The 21,066-nt window shown below is 31.5% G+C and overlaps 1 protein-coding gene and 1 long non-coding RNA gene across 2 annotated transcripts; both read right to left on the bottom strand.

Moving 5' to 3' along the window:
- Nucleotides 1-5,103: 5,103 nt before the first annotated feature.
- Nucleotides 5,104-9,494, bottom strand: LOC134266748 (uncharacterized). The gene is made up of 5 exons (XM_062748971.1): nt 9,368-9,494; nt 8,941-9,150; nt 7,975-8,078; nt 5,934-6,075; nt 5,104-5,477 (listed from the first exon to the last, which is right to left on the bottom strand). The coding sequence occupies exons 1-5, from the start codon at nt 9,458-9,460 to the stop codon at nt 5,415-5,417; spliced, it is 612 nt and encodes a 203-aa protein (XP_062604955.1). The 5' UTR covers nt 9,461-9,494; the 3' UTR covers nt 5,104-5,414.
- A 774-nt stretch (nt 9,495-10,268) lies between these two features.
- Nucleotides 10,269-13,824, bottom strand: LOC134266747 (uncharacterized). The gene is made up of 3 exons (XR_009992031.1): nt 13,659-13,824; nt 10,632-10,822; nt 10,269-10,519 (listed from the first exon to the last, which is right to left on the bottom strand). It is a non-coding gene; the product is annotated as an uncharacterized LOC134266747 (long non-coding RNA).
- Nucleotides 13,825-21,066: the final 7,242 nt, after the last annotated feature.

The following is a 21,066-nucleotide window of genomic DNA, read 5'->3' as shown; positions in this document are numbered from 1 at the left end:
TATGCTTCATAATAAAATTATAAAAAGCTTTTTTTTTTTATTTTGACAATTGAATTAAAGCAAGATAATTACACTCTTGGAAGACATGCATAACGCTTCATATTAAAATCATAAAAAGCAATTTTTAAAAATATTTTTGTCAATTGAATTTGGAATGTTCAAATAGTATAACTATTATTGCCAAAAATTAAGAAGATTCTGACACAAATTTATTACTTTTGGAAAAAAAAAGATTACAACAAGTAAAACTTTTTTGGGGAAGAATATAACACAGTCTGTTAAACAGTGTGTAGTTACCTTAACTTTGGAACAAGCCTATGATTTTGGACTGTATATTGAACCTGTAAAACCAATATTAACACAGTAGATATTTTCTAAGCAGAGACTAAACTTAAACTACAAAAAAGAGAGAGAGTATACAAGTTTGTAGGTTCTTGAATAGTCTTAAATATATTACATTTTCCCCTGAAACTAGGTTCTCTATCTAGTATTTTTTTTTTTTTATTTTTTTTATAAAATTCAGTCAATGAAAACATAAATGTAAATATTCAGTGGATTAGCTATCTGATGTACTTTCAACATATGTGTACTTTGAAAGTTGCCTGATTATTAATTTTTTGCTGAAATTCAAAAATTAATTTACCCCCTGAAGTTATTGTTTAGTTTCATAGCTTTTAAAGCCAGCATATTCTATTCATACTTACCATATTTTAAAAGTGCATTGGATTAAAATTGTTTCAAAATGTAGAATACAGCTTCTATATTATTGAGTTGAATTTATTTTTTATGAAGCCATGCAAACAATGTAGAATTACAAAGGAACAAAAAGAAATTATCAAGAAATATTTTGTCATAAAGAGATACTTTGATTTTTTATTTCAAAGTATTTGTTTTTACCTTCAATATTGTGATGATGCAATCGTCTGTCAAATCAGCTTCAGGATCGATCGCCAGTCTTATCAGCTTCGGGCTGTTTGGACTGAAAAAAAAAAAAAACCTGCACTGTGACACTGAACTCAAGTTGCCGAATGCATCTATAGGCCATAAAAAAAAACAAACATTTGTCATTATGTTTAAGAAGGAATCCGGACTTGATAACGATCTCAACATACATAACGCCAACTGACATACAGCGCCATGACAAAAGTATTCAGGAATTTTCAAAAATGGCGGCCGTAAACAAGGACGCGCTTCAAGGAACAAACATCTAAAATATATACTTAAATATCATTTTAACTTAGGTGGTACCTAATATTTGGTGAGGTGTCCCTTAGATTTAATGACAGCTAGTAAACGGCATGGTATGGAATCATATAGAGTTCTTATGTAGTTCTGATCAAATGAAGTCCATGTGTCTGAAATGACAGCAAAGAGCTTCTCGGGGTCGTTACGTTTTGTTGCAATGTTGTAGAGTTCGTTTAAACTGAAGCCACAAGTTTTCAATAATATTGATGTCCGGGGACTGTGCTGGCCACACAATAGTGGAATGTTATTTTCCAGTTTGTAGTCCTTCGCAATGTGGGCTCTATGTACGGGGGCATTATTACCTTGAAAACGGTACGTTTTATTGCTAAAATGCCGTGCAATTACAGGCCATAAATGGTTTTCTAAAATTGCAATATATTTTTCTGCATTTATATTCCCGTTGACAAGGCAAAGGGTTCCAACTCCATAGAATGTTAATGCAAAAAAATTCCTGAACACCATAAGAAATAGACACCCTTCTTGTAGCGGAGGACACATGCATTGTAAGGGAACGCTTCTTTTGATGTTCTCCAAACGTATACTCTGTGGTTTTCACCCAGAACGATCTGATTTCATCGGAGAAGATTACAGAGTTCCAATAATTATTAACAGTAAGTTTTCTCTCCTCGAGACACCAAGACATACGCTTTTTTCTGTTAACCTGTGACACAGCCATCTTTTTTCTTCCACTCGTCTCTTCACATCATGTTCATGTAAAAATCTCTGCACTGTCCGTGGATGATCATTTGCATCCCTTCTTCTGGTTAAATCAATCGTAATATCACTTAAAACACGTTCTCTGTGAATTTTGGTATGACGAACAAGCCAGTTCCGATCCCGCTGCGACATCTTGCAAGGACGTCCTTTTCTTTTCGCTTTGTTTATCTCCCCCGTGTATAAATACTTTTTTCCAGATTATTGATCTGATTGTAGATTCCGATATTCCTAATAAATTTTCAATTTCACACGTCTTTTTACCTTTTAACTTCATTTCAACAATCAATTTTTGTACATCGTTCGTAAATTCTTAAGATTTTCGGACCATGGTGAATAATATGTTTGTTTACGATTTTACAAGAATGCAGACGACGGAAATTGATACATTACGTCACCAACTTGCGAAAGATAACTCTCTGAAAATTTCACTGGACAAATGGCCTCGTTCAAAAGTTATTCCCCTTTGAACAAACGAAGTGTATATTGTTGACGTCGCCATTTTTGAAAAATCACGAATACTTTTGTCATAGCGCTGTACAAGGTTTCTACTTTCACTTTCATATCAGAACGTAACAAAACGAAAACAAATTCAAGTTTTAAAAGTAGTAATGCCTTTAGCCTAACGTGTAATGTTTACATTCATTCAGAAACAAATTTTACCCAAACTTACCTAGAGATCACGAACGTTACGTTTACGAAATGCATTGATTTAACAATTAACTACACCATGCGAGTGATAAGAGTATATAGAGATTTCATACGCACCTGTAACAATAATGAAATTATATTTAAACAATAAGAATCAAAAGTCTTTAAAATATTATTGTTAGATCACTTGCCTTTTCCAAAAACCAAACACGTCTGCTGCAGCTGTGACGTCAAAAATGACGTATATTTACATCCTATAAAAGACAAAACCGACCCGGAGAAAAATACGGAATTATTTTAATTTTACTTAGCCAAACCCAAAAGATTTAAAATGAAAAGCAAATTAATTTATTCTTTATCTATTTTGTCTGTGAAATGCATTAAAACAGAAAAAAAAAATATGAAAGGTTTTTTTAAAAGGAAGGTGGGGCGGGGGGAGGGGGGGGGGCGTTGAGTAAACAGAGTAGAACTTTACATATAATTAATTACTAACAAATTCTTTGGAATTAATATACATTTTAATTTATCTTTTGATATATATAATTGAAATTGCAATTTTACTTCAGTATAACAAGGACAGATAAGTGAACACTGTTTCATATGATTCTCATATGATCACCGTTTCATATGATTCTCATATGATCACAGTCAAAACATTCGTATGAATTTTACCTGAGTATAACAAGGACAAATTAGTGAACATTGTTTCATATGACTCGCATATGTTCAGTTTCATTGAATTCTCATATGATTATTGTCAGAATATTCATATGATTCTAATATGCAGGATCTTTCATATGAGAATCATATGTATATTACTTCACATGATTCACATATGTATGATCATATGATTCTCATATGATTGGCCACATATAATACTCATATGATTTTATATACATATGATTCTCATATGATCCATATATGGTCTTCATATGAAAGGCAATGCATATGTGGATCATATGTGGCTAAATTGCCTACGCAGGTAGGCTAAGGTTACAACCAAATATTATACTTGCCTATATGATATGACGTCATAGTAAACTATATGACGTGAAGTTTAGAGATAACAATTTCTTATAATCGATATCTAAGATTGATTTGAGGTTGTAAAAATTAATCAAAATTTGCAGAGGCATTATGCAAACAAAACTTAGTCGTTTCTGGGTCTCTGTAGTTATCAAAGGGGTTAAATACCAAACCCGTGACGTCATAACTGTTGATCATGCAGTAGCAGAGTGAAAGTGAAACGTTACGAGAATTCATGTAAACAAACACAAGAAATCGGAATTTAAAAGCATTTAGAATGAATATCATGTGTGATTCATGTGGGAATAAAGCTTATGAATAAGGTATGGTAATATACTTCAACAATGTCTTCGTAAAATTAAAGCAGGGAGGGTGTTTACTTGCCGATCAGCCTTTCCTCTGTCGTTCGTAACAAATAAGATGCAAAAGTTCAACACTACGCCGCACACTTTTAAACTTAATTTTTGTTTCTATTTAAAGTTCTTGTTCTAATGTTTTTGAAAAGTGCTGCTAGAATCGTATGGTTTAGGGGAATTAATGCATTTTTTACGATGTTATGGACAAAATGTAAAAATTTTGGGAAGGTTTCGTCAGAAAGTTTTGAATAATTATTTTTGTGATAGGACAGTAGGATTCTAGCAGCACTTTTCATGGTACAGAGATATTTTTACATAATTATTATTACAAATTGAAATTGATTATCCCCGGGGTAGTGTCGAACTTTTCACTTTTTCATTAAGGCATATTTTCTAATTATAGACGTCACGTGGTGACGTCGTGGCGAAGTGCTTCATGAAGTATAAGTCCCATTGAAGTCTATAGAATGCATAATTATAACAAAAGTTTTATGCTTGACTTTTCCGATTAATTAGTGTAACCTAATTATAAAAAAAAGTCTTAATTCGCCGCATTCTGGTCAATGTGCTGCCTTAACATACCCGCGTATGTAAAAAGAAAAAAAATCAATACAAGTTGAAATCTAAGTGGTGAATATGTTGTTTGTCTACATTCGAGAATGCAATGGAAACATCGGAAAATATTTTACGTCAAAATGCACAATTGTAGTCCTGTTCCATAACATATAAACACTGTAATTCATAACTTACGTTACTTGGGAACTATCGACAAAAAGACTCTTTGAACAGTATTTTTCTTCCGAATAACTTCACATATTAAACATCTAAATGAACGCCAATCCCACCCACAGGTAATCGCTCTTTGTGGCTTTTTCCTAGTCTAATTCAAGTTTTATTTCGACCTGTTTGATTTCTTCCAGTCGGTGTTGAATTTCTGAGATTGTTGAGCTCAGTAACAGCAAGTTTGACTCTTCGCTTTTGCGCCAGTTTATCTTGCTTTTCATTTTCTTCACGATCTGCGACATTTCATCGATTTCATCTTTCAAATCCCCTTCGAGATAGATTCTTACAATAAACAGAAACCTTTCTGCATACGTACTTTGTAATGCTTCCAGCTACAGCTGTACTGCTAGGTGCAAACAATGCAACAAGGACCGGTCTAAGTTTGTTTTCGACATCAAAGGGGGTTTTTATTCCTGTCATTTTGTATTTTATCTCATGCAAATGTTCGTGAAGTTTGATAAAGTTATCTGTGAGGCTTTGTAAAATTTTTCTTTCAAACAACTTTCCAATATTTTCTTCTTGCCAAGAAAGAGTCGCCTTTTCTATTCGAGAGTCCAGTTCTTGACCAATCGTAAAGCGCGTATATTTCTCCGTTCCTTGTAGAACAATGGTTTCTAAGTCTTTACTTTGAATATACCGTTAAAGATCCTCTGCAGTTTCATTCAGAAAAGTTTCAATTCTGTTATGGAGATTTGAGTATGCCTAAAAGGAAGTTAACATATTTCACATAATGCATTTTGAAACGTTTTTATTTAGTGAATATTATCTTTTTTATTTTAAATTGTTTTAACATTTTTGTTCATGAATGTTAGTCTTAATTTTGGGTAATTTTTTCTCAATATACTTTTAATGCCCACATTGTGAGTATGCTATAATTATTTCATTCTACAAATACGGGAAAAAAGTTGAACTGTTTGGTGAAAACTGTTCCATTGTATGCCAACAGAACGTCATAATATGAAAATAAATGTCAGAGGGGAGATCAAAGATGGAAATAAGAATGGCTGACAAACGTTTATGAAAAAATACTAAACTGAGTTGAGCATTTTGCTTTAATCAAATTAAAATCTAAAAAGAAAATGCCAGCGTCATAATTATTACATGTATATTATGTAAGAAAGTAGGTATTTATTATAATTTACATGTGACCAGACTTACCTCTGTTCTTTTAGTCTGGATTACTTGTAGATCTCTACAAAGCTGATCCAGGTCCTTTATTGTATCATCTGTATATTGTCTTGCACATTTAAGCTTACTAGAAAGACTTATATCACAGACATCAACAAAGGATTCTATAAATCTGTAAAATTAATATTGTAATACATATGTTAAAGTTCATTAAGGTTATCCGATCCTCAGGTTTTGAAAATCAGGCATGCATTGAATAATTGAAAATGCTAAAAAAGATGTCTCTTAATTTTCAAATTAAAATGTATTTACCCACAGTGTTTCTTTAAACTTCATATTTAAATTTAATCATATTATATAGTGGAAATTAGTTAATCTCAAATAATTTTTCAGGAAATGCGATTTGAACTACCTACTGCATAATTATGTTTTAATTGATAATTGATCAAGAAATACATTTTAGGAATAAAAATCATAGGTATCCAGGATTTTAAAGAAAATTGCAAGAATTTTACACTTTTTGGACTTTACTTTCTCCTTCTTACTTCCATCGTTTCATAATGCATAGTGTAGGAAGTGTTTCCTTTCAAAGAAAACACGGTAAATCAATTCTTATTTCAAATCATGCATACAAATAAACATTTGGTAACTAAGGCTTAATGAAAAGAAATTTGATTTTTTTTAAATATGCGAGTTTTACTTCATTTTATGAGGTACAAATGTAAACATTTTAAATACCTTTTGTTAAAACTTTAAAGAACATTGAATCATACGTAGAGACATACAATGAAAATTGTTGCATGAAAAAAAATTCAATTTCAAACTTTATTTTAAGACATTTTGCATTAAATTATAAATTAGAGAGTTATCCTTCTTGGCTGAGGATCGTATATCCTTAATACTGGATTTTAATAAAATAAAGCCACATATACATGACACGCGCTTGTCTTCTTACGGGTAAAAAAAAGTCTCCGTTCTCATTAACTTTTTTTAAATTAAAACTTTATGTATTACATTTAATAAAACAAAATTTCTTTTTTGTTCAAGAAAGCACTATATCTAATTATTATAAATCTGTACCACAGGGTCTGATATTCCTTGCTAGAAGTAACAAGATGATTTAAAAAAGAATATATATTGTACATATCACCTTTGTAGTTCGGGAAGAATGAAAAACTCTAATTTTAAAATCTAATTTTAACGAAAGCAAAGCTCGTTTCACAGCAACGAGTAGGTCTTCCTTCCTCTTTGGCCAGAAGTAACATTATTAAAAAAAAAGATTATTTGACGTATCCAATGATTAAACTCCTCTGAATCTATGTTTATTTTTTTTTCAAAAATTAGCCATTTCTGGTTACTTCCAGTTGGACCGGGAGTGATTTTGATTGACGGAAAATTAAATTTTATGCTTCCAGTGACAGATATTACCAAAAACCGAGTCAAAAGGGCAATAATTTGCATTTTTGAATACTTACGGTTTAGCAGGAAGTGACGTCACTGGACATATTTTGACGATCTCTATATCTATTGTTCTTGATATTTTAATATATACATGTTCAATCATTTTTATTAAGTCGAGCTCACGTGCACAAGATCAGTAATAAAAAAACTTGAAAAAGAAACCCAAGACTAACAGTAAGGTTTTTCCGCTGAAGACGGAGGACCTTAATAATATATATTTGCATAGTTAGAAACTAGAGGTAAAATGACCTATGAGCTCACTATATGATATTTTCAGCTTTCCATACCATTTTAACGGCAAAGTCACTGTTTACCCTGGGGACTAGAAATAAGTGTTAGACCAAAGAGTAAAATAAAATATGCACAATGGCATAATACGGTCATGAATCTGTGTAAGTATCATTAAATTTATTTAGTGGTATACGAGGAACTCTTGATAAGAGATTGGTACCCTTTAGTTTATCGAAGAATGGCCGTGCTTATGTTTTGGTCTGGGGAACCTCAAAACATGTGTCGGGCCAAAAAGTTTAATAAAATGTGAGCAATTGTGAATAAATTCTTTTATTTTTTGAATTATTTTTTTTTCTATCAAGACTCTAGTATCTCTTACCTCAAGTGAACTGTTACTCTTTTGAATTCATTTTTGGTTATGACTTTTTTGAGAATCTCATAAAATGATTCAAATTCCGCAGTGTAGGCCTCTTCTTCATTAACCTAAGCAAATGTTTAAAAAGATATGCAAATAGTTTTTTATTAAGCACACAAAAAAAAAACATTGTCACTTAACAACCTTCTTTAGATTTGAGGTTGAATCTATGTGAAGCAAAACTTGGATTTTAGTACGACCCAGAAATTTGCACACTTTTAAGAACAAATTCAACCTACCTTTATTGACTTATTTTTCCCCACAGCTTAGATGTGGGTTCCTGAAATAGTTTAACCAATTGAGCTATATCGGGATGGCTTAAGAAAGATTACATTGATTTATTATCTTTAATGTGTGCTGATTTACATGCACTAGCATCGTTCAAGTAAAGGATAAAACACATGCTTGATAAAATTATTTAATATACTTTTTTATACATCGTTTAAGTTTTGTTAGATTTCGACATAAATAAACGGTTGTACAAATACGCAGAATCGAGAAATTTATTAATGATATTACTCAAGCTGAACATTAAACAATTAACGTATTAGAGACGCCGTGAGGACCTAGGATTTCTCTACTAACTCATTTCTGCAGAGCAGTATATAGTCAAAACATGGGTGTGAAAGGCGTGAATTTCTGACGATGTCGAGATACACGGGCGTGACGAGCGACCACGTGATAAACAATTACGTTAAGTAGAGCAGAAAATTGTCCCGATGTCGACATTTACCAAGTAGATTTGACTCTTGGGACTGAGATATACGTCGATATAAGCGGGATAGTTGACATTACCGGGGTCGACATATCAGAGTTTTTGCAAATCATCTATATAGTAAATAATGCCGGGACCGCGGACGAACGTCGACATATCCCAGGTTGTAGACATATCCGATGTCGAGATACCGAAGTTTACCTCTAATTATTTACCTTAGCAGCGGTGAATTTCAGAATATTAGTATCTTTCACATCCTCCCATATCTCATGAACTGTATCTCTGAGTTCTTCGTAAAGGTCCTTCTTTCGATTTTTCTTTTGAATTACTGTATCCCACTTGTTGAGCAGAAAAATTGCATCTTGAGGATCGAAACAGTACATTCGACTCATCGATTGCCTCACATGCTTAATAATATGTGAAAGCTACAAGTTATTTAAATGAATATTAATTAGTATGACTGAACATATCTAAATGATGTAAAATTTGCATTAAAAAAATGAACACGTTTTATTTACTTCTCTATATAATTATAACTTTGCTGAGTTTTTTAAAAAAAAATGTCTTACTTGTGAAAGAGACCGTTTTCCAAAACAAAAAAATGAGTTATTTAATGGGAAAAGGTAATTAATTTAAAATTACCCTATCCCCTTGAAATCCACCTGCTGAATCAACGCTTACAACAAATATAAAAGCCACTGCATTTGGTAGATAATCCATCATCTTTGACGCCATATCACCTTGTCCTGAGTCTCCTTTTCCTGGGGTTTCAACTATTATAATGTTACCCTAATTGCGGAGAAAGATTTAGTGTAAGTATGACATTCCTCAGATGATCCTATTGATTTTAAGGACCAGGAATTTGGAATTTTAAGAAGAAATGAGGCTTTACGCAAGCATATTTGATGACATTTCTAGGGAATATGAACTGGTATCAAAGATAAAATTATTACTTATATGTGAGTGAAAAACCGTCATGCCTTCATATGGCAGCTTTTAAAGAGCTTATAAGATTTTTCAAAAGTCATTAACACTACAAAGTCAAAGTTAAAAGTTAAAATCGTCGACATCTATTGAAAGATTTTGTGAATATAAATACACCTATGAAATATGTTAGACCTTGAACCAACTGCTCAAAATTTATTATCAAGATTTACGTCTGGAAAGTTTTGGTAAAAACTACTGAAAATGTCAGGTTCAAAAGGGTTAAATTCTGTAATGCCCTAAGAAAAGTTCTTGTCTTAAGGAGTATACATATGACAAATATAAAAGACACACCCTTAAAATATGTGGCAAATGTTGATGTTTTTGAGGACAAACAGAGGAACAGACAAACAAAAAACAGACAGTGCAAAAATTCTTTACCCCTGAATGTTCGATAACGTGGGCATAACAAACAATTATAGAGATTCATTTTAGATATACGTGGAAATAAAATTGCTTATTTTCTGATTACTTGCAACAGAGCATGAAATGTTTATGTTATATCTTGTTTATTAAAAAATAAATATTCGCAGACTACCTTTAATAGCGGTGCTGGAAAACAAATATCTATATATTCTATTCGATGGTCACATGTCTTAGCAACTACTTCGAGCATTTCACTCATGTCTTCTTCATCATTAAATTCTGACAGTGTTAACACTTTCTCGTCTTTATCAAGCGTTGATACTTTTCTTTTTTCGGAATACCTTATTCTACAAACTCTTGTTGTCGTTGCGTTGATATCAGATGGCAAAATATCGTCACCGATTATTAGATTTATTAGGGTTGATTTTCCAGAGCTTGTTTCTCCTTAGAATAGGACGAAAGTGTTAAAAAAACAATAAATTATCCAAATATTATGACATAATATGTGATATAAAAACAATGTCTGGTGTTTATAAAACATATAGACTAAAATCACCTGCTACCACAATAGCACAATCCGTCATCATAAGATCCTTCTTTCTGAAATCTAACTGTTTATCTATATCCTCAAATCTGTGCAAATCGGGTTTTATATGTTGTCTAAAGCCTGGTCGTCGAATTAATATCTGTATAGATTTATATAGTTCGGCCATATCTTCAAGAAGACAGTCGTAACTACTGATTTTTCTGAAATGTAAAGAATCTTCACAATTACAGGCTGCTGCAAAATCGGAAGCTTAGCACACATGATACAATAATAAAACTGATATTCAGTGTAAAAGATGAATGTAGACTTTGAGTCTTTTTATATAAAACAAAAATAAACATCAAACTTAATGTACATAAATAATTCTCTCAAAATTTGTTTCTAATTCCGCTTACAGTGTACAAATGAAATAGAATAATTCTTTCTTTAAAAAAGACAGTTTTTCACTATAGAATTTTCTGAAAATTTCGACAAAAGGTAAAATTTAGTAAAATGTTATAGATTGAATTTTTTGGTTTACTTTTGAATATATGAATCATGTTAGGAAAACTTAAATGAAAAAAAAAGAAAAAATAAAGTTTTGACAGATGTAATTCATACAGATATTTTACTTAGTTGTTAGGGTGACATTAGTTCAAAATGCTTTTTTCAATCAATTAACTATATTTTGCTATTTCGGGCGTAGACAGTAATGAAACCAAATTTCTAATAAAATTCATTAAAACTGAAGATCATAATATACAATTCTTTTTTTTATCACAGGCATGACTGCATTACCATCATTAATGCATTATTAAACATGATGCAATAACTTTGGATCACAGGCATGTCGTATAAGGGGATAAAGGTTTGTGGAATTGAGAGTGCTTTTTACTTTTGTAAATGTTCAAAGACAAGCTGTCCCAAGTTTTGCTTTAGCACAGATAAATAAAGGTATTTTGAAAATGAATTTATCAAATTTGGTTTTGAAAGAAAGTAAGCCCCCACCATCCCCCGTCAAACATACAATCGAAACTTGAATTGGCATAATTTTCCTCTTAATTTTCCTCTTTATTGCCTGTCAATATTGTTTTAGTTTTTTTTTTGCTGCCCATATAAAACAATACATACATATCAAGATTAAAGTCGTTTTTTTTTTTTACTAAAAGTGCTCATAAAAAAGAAACATCGACTAATGGTAACCCACACATTTATGGTTACTTAAAGAACTTTGTACTTATATAAAAGCAGAAAAAAATTTATTAAACATTAGGTTTAATAATGATGGGTTCATCATGAACACGTAATTTTTAACTGTTGGTTGAATATCGCATGCAATCAAAGTTGCATTTAAAATGTTTACTTTGATAAGTTTATATTAAGGTGTTATTCTTTGCTTAATTCCGAATTATGCAAATCTGTAATTCATTTCTATAATTAAAATACCATCTCCGAATTGATATAAATTCTGTGGACCCTATTTGATTGATTTAGTCTTCAAAATAATTGATAGATATTAATATTAATTAATTAATATACTTTCATGTAAATTATTAATAATTAATTAATATACTTTCATGTAAATTTGTTGAATCTGATTGGTCGATAAAAATTTGTTAAAAAACACTATTAACCGCTGGTTAATGAAGCCACGCCCTCCAGCATAGCAACAGTCAACATTACTTGACGACGGGTGGTATTTAAAAAAATAGAGACTGCGCAGAATTTATGCGCGCACGGTTCACTGTTATATGTACATGTATTTGTATAAAACATTCTGTATAATATAATAAATATAGCATGTAGCTGAGTGTAACATTGAAAATTTTCACCCCTCGAAAACCATTGTCAACCTCGACTGCGCCTCGGTTGACAATGGTTTTCTGTGGGGTGAAAATTTTCAATGTTACACTCAACTACAGGCAATATTTATATAATAGTGTTCTTTTTATTGTAATAAACAGTAATTTTTCACTCTAAATCAAAGAAGCTAACACTCTGTACGAGGGGTGAACAAAACTATCTCTATATTTACAAAACCACAGTTTAGTTCAGAATGACATTTGGCAGATATAGAGTCATACACATGTTCTATATAAAGAATATGTAATGGAACGTTTTACCCCATGTTTCTGATTTCTTAATGTGAAAATGACGCCATAATGTAGATCACTAGTGATAAAGATGATTGACTCATTCGGGGAAAAAAAATATTATAAAGTTAAACGTATATCTTGAAAAATCCTTCACAGAATCTTATGATAATTTGTATACGGTTTATGAAGACAAGAGACTTGCCAGAAGTTTTGGCATTAATTTGATTGATTGCCTAAGTGAAGGAAGGGAAATGTTTAGAAATGATGTTTTTTTCTGTTCCTCGGTCAAGGCAAACTGGGAAAGATATGTGTTCTTTGTTAAGCAATTTGATATGAATGATCGCTAACTTCCAGTTAGAAAAAAATAGGACAATATCTTCACAATAATATAATCATAAAATTGGCTGAATATCGTTTATAGACTTTAAACATATCACATATGATAAAGTGAAGGCACCCATACTTTATTGAATTGGAATAAACGACGTTCAAAAGACAGAGGTCTTGGGTTTTGATGGTGAAACTGCTCATTCTGCAAAAGGGTATCATAAGTCACCCATGCTATTGCCAAGGTTTGGCCATTTCTGACAAGTTGACTGTTTTTGTCGTAAAAATAACTTGCATGGTAAGAAATATAAGAGTCGGAAAAATCTTTAATGTTCTGTGACAGAACGCTATGAAACATGTCACATTACCGCCTATATATGTATCACGGGAACCGCACATGGGCAGAACGGTTACAGATGCGCATTCAAAATGAAGAAGACTAATATAAAAACTTTAAACACTGCAACCCTGTATTCTTTCTTGGAAGTTATTTGATTTGTTCGCCAATTTTTTGATCGCCTCTCGCATTGTTATTCTTTTGTATAGAAATAGTTAATATTATGTATTTGAAAGTGATTGGGTTGTTTTATAATGCAATAAATCAAAATGTAAATTTATCACACAGTATGATTACCGGAAGTCACTACTGGAATGCAAATCTGTAAGTTCATCGTGCACTTCCTTTTCGTCTTTCCTGTCTATTTTCTCTTGAATATTTGCTTGGGCTCTTGCATAGATTATTTCTTTTTTTGATTCTTTGTAATGCTTTCTAAACTTGTTTCAACTTCTTTTGTTTTCGATTCTGTGTTCATTGTTTTGCTTCTAAATATGTAGTTTGCATAAATCATAAGCACACACTAATATAAAATTGAAGCATAGTATAAAAGTATAGGTCTATATTTGGATTTCATTTTCTAAGATGACTTAACGAAATACAAATAAAAAAACTACATTATTCAGTTGAGATTATGTCCAAAATATTTGATCTGAGAACTATCCTTGAAATTTAAGTACTGTCCCTATCTTAAGATATTGAGAAAAGGATCAGAAAAATAGAAAGAATTTGAATAGTTAAGGTAGTTCTTATAGAGGAAAACATTTATAAAGTGAGCATGCGTTTAATATAATGACAAACTTTAGATGGCTTGAATAATGCAGTGAAGTACTTATTATGATCGGGATCTGTATCCGTATAATGTATATTTAAAAAGATAATAAAAGTAGTTTTGAGTGGTTAGGCGGGGAATTGACACGTGGATGCTAAACCAATTAGACAAAAAAAAATGAATGACCTTATGTTTTGAAAAAAAACAGAACATTTAGAAAAAAGTATTATAGAGCCATCTTCTGATGTTTTGGATTCTTATCGAGTATTAGTTAGAGAAAAAGGCCTCAGTCTGGGGTATCACATAGATTTTGGGGCATTAAACAACTAAAAATGCTTTATTTTAACCAAACATCACTACCTATCTGATTCATTAAAGGGAAGTAATTTGTTTAGTACTCTTTACATGCAAGAGGCATGCTAGAACATCAATGTACATAAAGATGACAAACACCAAATTGAAAAATATGGTTTGTTTCAGCTTAATAGATTACGATTTGCTCTGTGTCGCAGCTTGTGTGCTTGTGTGCTACATCCAGTATTGTTATTCAGTAAAAATACTTTAGGAATTAACATGGACACAGTGTTTAGCATACTAACAAAATGTAATACTGATCCTAGCTTTTAACTTCAAAGATCATCTCAAAAGAAGCTAGAGCATTTGTATAAGGATTTTGAAATAAAATCTTAGACTCGAAAAGATTTTTTTTAGAAAGAAGTGTACTTCTTAGGTAAAATTGTTAATGAAAAGGGGTTAAAAATTACTCCTGGAAATATCACAATAACAAAAATTGGCCAACTCCAAATCTGATATTAGAAATTTCCAAAAGAAAACTATGATAATATTACACAAATACAGGATCTCCCATGATTTCAGTTGGATATGATTTTTATCCAACGAATTTAGCGTGTTTCCTCTAAAACCATGACCAGTTTGAAAGGTCATATCTAAATAAAAAGAACGATTATATGTTTTATTTACATCTAAAGCGTAATGTCAGAGTAATATATTTGGACATTTACTTGCAATATTCAGGTCATCTTTATATATCAATATTGCGAGGACATAACTAAATATAGATCTTAGATTCATTTCACAGGTTCTTATGAGCATCCCCCCGACTCCCTCACGCCCCAATATTTAACCCCAGGGTTGATTGGACATTTTTTTTCACAAATTATATTTTCAAAACTTATTCCTCATGTGTACAATATGAAAAAATCGTCAAAACCCCAAAATGATCGCTCCACAAAAAATACCCCACTATACATTATAAGAGAGAAAGTTATGCCACTCCGCTTTGTTTCCGTTGTACCCACACTGGTCTTTCTGGGTGTAGAAAACATGTATTTATTTCATTTCAACCTAAAATGTCGATTCACACCATCTCTACATATATTTCTGTCTTAGTCTATGCTATCGGATAGACTCTGCATTTCGTAAAAATACCACAATAACTCCTTCCACAATATTCCAGTCAGAACGTAAAGAAAAAAAAAATATCAGATATTCTTACATGTAACACAGAGATGCAAAAGGAAAAAAAATTAGAAATCCAATATTTCAAATAGAAAAAATACACCAAACTTACAAATAGTGAAGCCAATACATACAAAAACTAGCATTAACGCCATTCAAGGACTATATAACCATCAAAATTTTCTTTTCTTTATTTTTTTCATACTACTTTTCCTTTCTCAGTCTCTAGTAGTAAAGGGTAAATAGAAACTAAAAAATGAAAAAAAAAGATAATAATAATTACCTCAAAGTGGAAGGTCCAAAATCGCTACCACAATGGATATTATCTGATCCTCGGCTCTGCCACTTTGAATTGTCTTCTAAAATTTCTTCCTCTGGTTTATCTAGTAATTCTTCTCCCATGGCAATGGATTCTGAAAAAAAGAAAAGAAAAACAACTTGTTCGCAGAAGTATTTGAAACCATATCCGAAATTATCTTTTAGATATAAGTACCCATATTGAAGCACAATCTAAAAATATGCGCATCTAACTTTGTAGAAGCTGGTACTTCTTATTATGGCTGCAATTCCCGGAATGATCCAGGTTGAGCATACAATTTCTTTTCAGTTGGATTTTCACTAGGTATACATGTAAAAGAGATGATGTATGTCATATTTCTCTGTCGAAATAAATATTTTGCCTTAAAGAGAAAAAAATATTTTGGATATTTGTGGAGCATTCGCGCATCAATAATGTTAATTAATATCTAGTTGAATACATTTTTTTCGGATTTCAAGTATACAATCTTTGTAAAATTCTCATGGCCTATACACCTAAATAAAAATTCTATCGTTAAACTAATATTGTTCTAGGGACCCGGTTTAATGATATAATTCGTTCCGTTTATTCTTAATGTAGCAAAAGAAACACGGGCAATTACTCGTACTCAGTGCATTTACTATGAACAATCTAGAGAATTCCGAATGTAAACATGGAAGGTAAATTTAAGTTTGAAGCGAGAGAAAACGTTGAAGAAATTAATTGAATGTTCGTCTTTATATGGATCATTTTTCTTGGATAAAAGACATATGCAATCTCAAAAAGGTTTTTTTTTTTTTTATTAATGTGCTAGTTATTTCCATTGAAAATCCTTTTATATTCTTCAAAGTCATTTCGGAGCGGAACTGCTCCCATTTGCTTCATTGCAAGTATAAATGGGACGTATTCTAACTGTGGTGAGGGCTTGTACCCAAACACAGATTTTTTTAACTACTATATAAATGGCTACAAGCTATGTTTCTAACAAACATTTATAAAATAAATGAAGAAACTACAGTTTATTTAATTATTTTTTGGTATTTTACTGAAATATTTGCGACACAGAAAGTATCAATGCCGAAACTCAAATCAAAGACACTCGATGTTAAGCGGACTTCAAGACCGAGGGCCAAGAAATCTGTGCGGACACAGTCCACCCCCTAAATAGCTGAAATTCAAGCATCATCATCCAAAGGATCCCAGCCAAAACACCCAAATAGTAAAAAAAAGCCCGTATTGTTCAGTTTTATCAAAAATACAGCTTCTTACTTCCACAACAGCTACTGTTATGAGTAATATTTACACTTGTATGTTTTGACTATTAACAACAAAGGCTCATGTCATAAATTAAATTTTCTCCATCTTTACAGGTGCTTGACAAGTAACAACATCATCCTATCCAACACATGCCTTGCAAATTTAAAAACGATGGGCAGTTCGTTTCAGGCATTTCGTTTTTCCTCAAGTAGACAAGATAAAACCCAACAGTCAAATTAACACAACAAAGTCCAACTCATTCGAAACAAAGTCCAATTGATATGGTAAATTTCAACAAACAACTTAGGTACCTGGGAAGTACCCAACTTATAGCTCATACATTTTCAGAATATCTCTATGAATATCCGGATAAGCAATCCGCAAAAATGCTATCCAAAAATGCTAGATACTGGTATTGCTTATAAACGGGGTTTTAAGTTGTTATACAGAGGGCCAAGAAATACCTAGGTGTCAGGTAATGGACTAGAGGATATTTTAGAGGATAAGATACTAAGGGAAATGCTTGAGGGTCCCACGGGGATCCATGTCTAGATCTATATTAAACGCATTGAATGTAAAAGTTTTTCACATTATATAGCATATCTAATTGGTCTGCTTGTATCTAAATAGATACGGAGAGTCCCGATCTGTTTGCTTAAAAAAAAAATTACCGATTTCCTCCTATAATACATATGTTATTGCTTCAAAAGATCCCTAAAACACACGCAGTGGTGAAATTCAGTTGTTGCATTCATATTTGGTAGGAATACAAGCGAAAAGATCAGTTCTTTATACAACAAACCCGTGCTTTCATATTTCTTCACACCATGTCTTCTTTTCATGAGGTATTTCAGTCTTAAGATGATGTTCAAAAGAACACAGATGATGACAAGTAGAAACCTAATTAATACAAATACAAAAAATTATTTCTATTATGCACGCCATCTTTGATTAAAAAAAAATCAACTCAATATTCATTTATATCGGTAAATTTTTGTCTGTTTACAGTCAATATATTCATTCTTTTAACGACATTATATATCCTTGTGAACTTGAAATTAAAAATACCAGATTCTGACGCATCAATTTCGTAATTGGATGTTTAATTTGAAAAGACGTTAATGGTAATTTAACAACAAATCTCTATGATAAGCGTAAGGAGGTCAATTATTCAGTTATCAACCATCCTTACTTATGTAGCAATACACACTGCGCCTGCATGTATGGTTGATTTTAATTTATACTTACCCAATGATATAATGGGGTATGCTCGACTCCGTAGCAAAATATTTCTAGTATATCAAGGTCAGTTGTACTTAATATAAAAATAACATTTTTAGCGATGAAATAAATTAAAATGGCGCAAGGATCGCATTTATTTTGAATGTTTTGAGTCACTTGAATTTCCAACGTACGAGGTTAAATGTAAATATTAATGTTTTGGAAAAATTAAGAAGAAATTAATTAGACTCTACTGATAAAAGTAGTATATTTATTCAGTTAAGGACATTGGCAACGTTTCTGGATTTTGTATAGAATTTTTCAAGAACTTTTGTACAGGTTTAATGGTATCAAACTTGTTCAATTCAAGTCCTTTTTACCCATCAAGCCAGCCTTCCTTAAAGGATTTTGTCAAATCAATGTTTTTACAATTCTCAATGCATTTCCTATGTAAAATGTTGATAAAATGGTCCTATATTATTTTTAACCATAAGTTTTTTTTCTAAAACCCATTTATTTTATAAAGTTTATACCTAAAATACATTGTTGAATCTTCATTTTCGATGACAAACATATGCTTTGGCTGAAATTGCAAATATAGAAACAAAACACAGAAATACCAGCACTGTTCTTTGATTTAGAGTTACTTCCCTTAACATCTAATTATTATTCATAATGATCAAGAGACTGGTTGTTTGTTTCTATACCATAATTTACTTTATTTGAAAGGAAGTGTCATTAAACAATTTTGCAAGGATTTATTATAAACTTTTAATGGTGCCTCCTTCACATAACCTATGGAGTCGTTCTAATTCAGTCTACTTAGCTATCGCCACTTTCAGCATAATCATTTCACATCTTTGCACTTCCCAGCATACATGTACTTATTCTAAATGACGACTTGATGACTGACTGCCCCCTCGGCACAATGTAAACAAACCTATCGCTGCTTTTCTGTTATTACTCTAGAGTTGAATATTTCAGATAAAAACACACACGTGCTTTTGTTTACCTCTCAGTCTGTAACGCACGCTTTATTGGTTTTCATTGCCTAGAGAATTCCATACGGGAAATCACTCTCAATGACTATTTTTATAAATGAAAAAGCCTGGGTATAAACCTTTTTTCTCCGGAAACCCTTCGTTGCCAATGACCTTAAGGGGCCGCGATGCTCTGCTATAAATTTCACTTTAGAAGTTTGAGATTTGTAATATTGATTTTTCATAAACAATAATAACATTAGAGCCACATGAAAAATAGTTTGAAGTATGAAGCGCTGCTTATTTTTTCAGAAATGATTTTTATGTCATATCATGATATGAAGAAATTGAACATCGAGAACAGACAGAGCAACGATTTATTATCACAACATTAAATTTGATATATGAGGTAATTATGAAAATAATGCTTTGTATCATACCTATTAAAATCATGTTAGTAAACATCATGAAGCGATGCTTCCTTAGTCAGAAGATCACAATGTTGTATGTGGTTGTACGAAAACAAATACATCTGTGAGGAGGAGTTATCTTTCTTCTAATTATTTCTTCATGTGAAAAAAAAGTCATCCTAATAAAAAACTGCTGTTTTAAGTACTTTAAAAATTAAACCATTTTTAAAATGGTCCTTAAAAAGATAAACTTTTTTCAATTTATAAGGTTTTTGATGTTGGATTTAAATGTTTTATTGTTAAATATAATAAAGCAATTACGAAGAAATTAGCAAAAGAAATAGATAGTATTGTTTCTATCGTATGTTCCTTTTTATTGAATTGACTCCTCACAGGTGTCAATTGGGAAACTCTGATTAAGAAAACTGTGAGTAGTATTCATATTTTGCACTTGGAAAGTGATCTCTCTTATCAGATGGTCGGTACCCCTTAATATATAAAATTAAGACATTTTCGAGTAATGCATAAAAATATGGCGAGACAATAAATAAAAATTTTGCTACTCTGAGTTCGCATCTTAGCTTATTCGTGATTTTTACAAACAAATGTTTGAATTTTGAATTGCACTGTTGAAGTATACAACAGTTTAAGATATTTCAATTGCCTTGAAAACATACATGTTTTGTTATCTATCAAATTTGTTTATGTTGTTGGAAATAACATGTATGTTCAGAAGAACAATCTGTGCAGTTTTGACGATGAAAGGCTAGATACTTTAGAGATCGACTCCAACGATACCCTATTATTGTTTTAAATTTGTTTTAATTTTTTTGTTGTTGTTGAATTATTATCATATTGGAATGTTAAAGGTGAAAAGATACAAATTTAAAGTTATTTATCTGTATAATATCACGACCTATATAAAGTAAAAGCCTTTCATACGAAAATATATACATTTGTGGTATCTCTCCGTTATATAAACATACAGACAGAAAATATCTTCAATTCTGTATGAAGTTTGTCAGAGGTCAGAGGTCAATACGTGACCAAATCACACGGTGCAATAATATCTACCGGTACATAAATGATAAAATGACCTGCTCTACTTGCTTTTCATGTATAAAAATGAAAAAGTTCAGTTTATCCACCCAGACCAATCTATTGGTACATGGGGTATTGTGCAAAAATAACATATATACATTATATACAATATAAACAGTCTGTTCAGAGGTACATACACAATATTAAAAAAACATTACAGAAGATTAAGGGTAGAACAAAAGAGTGGGAA

This window comes from Saccostrea cucullata, unplaced genomic scaffold, assembly GCF_032062105.1.
Source record: "Saccostrea cucullata isolate Sc308-1 unplaced genomic scaffold, CSIRO_AGI_Scuc_v1 ctg1100, whole genome shotgun sequence".
Taxonomy (NCBI): Eukaryota; Metazoa; Mollusca; class Bivalvia; order Ostreida; family Ostreidae; genus Saccostrea; species Saccostrea cuccullata.
The sequence above is the reverse complement of the archived record's forward strand: the minus strand, read 5'-3'. Positions and strand labels throughout refer to the sequence as shown.

Excerpts from the sequence above, each read along its gene's own strand:
- LOC134266748 (XM_062748971.1), bottom strand. The coding sequence starts at position 9,460 with ATGGCGTCAAAGATGATGGATTATCTACCAAATGCAGTGGCTTTTATA. Across the intron at positions 9,151-9,367 it reads GTGGATTTCAAGGGGATAGG|CTTTCACATATTATTAAGCA; the intron begins GTAATTTTAAAT and ends AATAACTTGTAG. Across the intron at positions 5,478-5,933 it reads TCCAGACTAAAAGAACAGAG|GCATACTCAAATCTCCATAA; the intron begins GTAAGTCTGGTC and ends ACTTCCTTTTAG.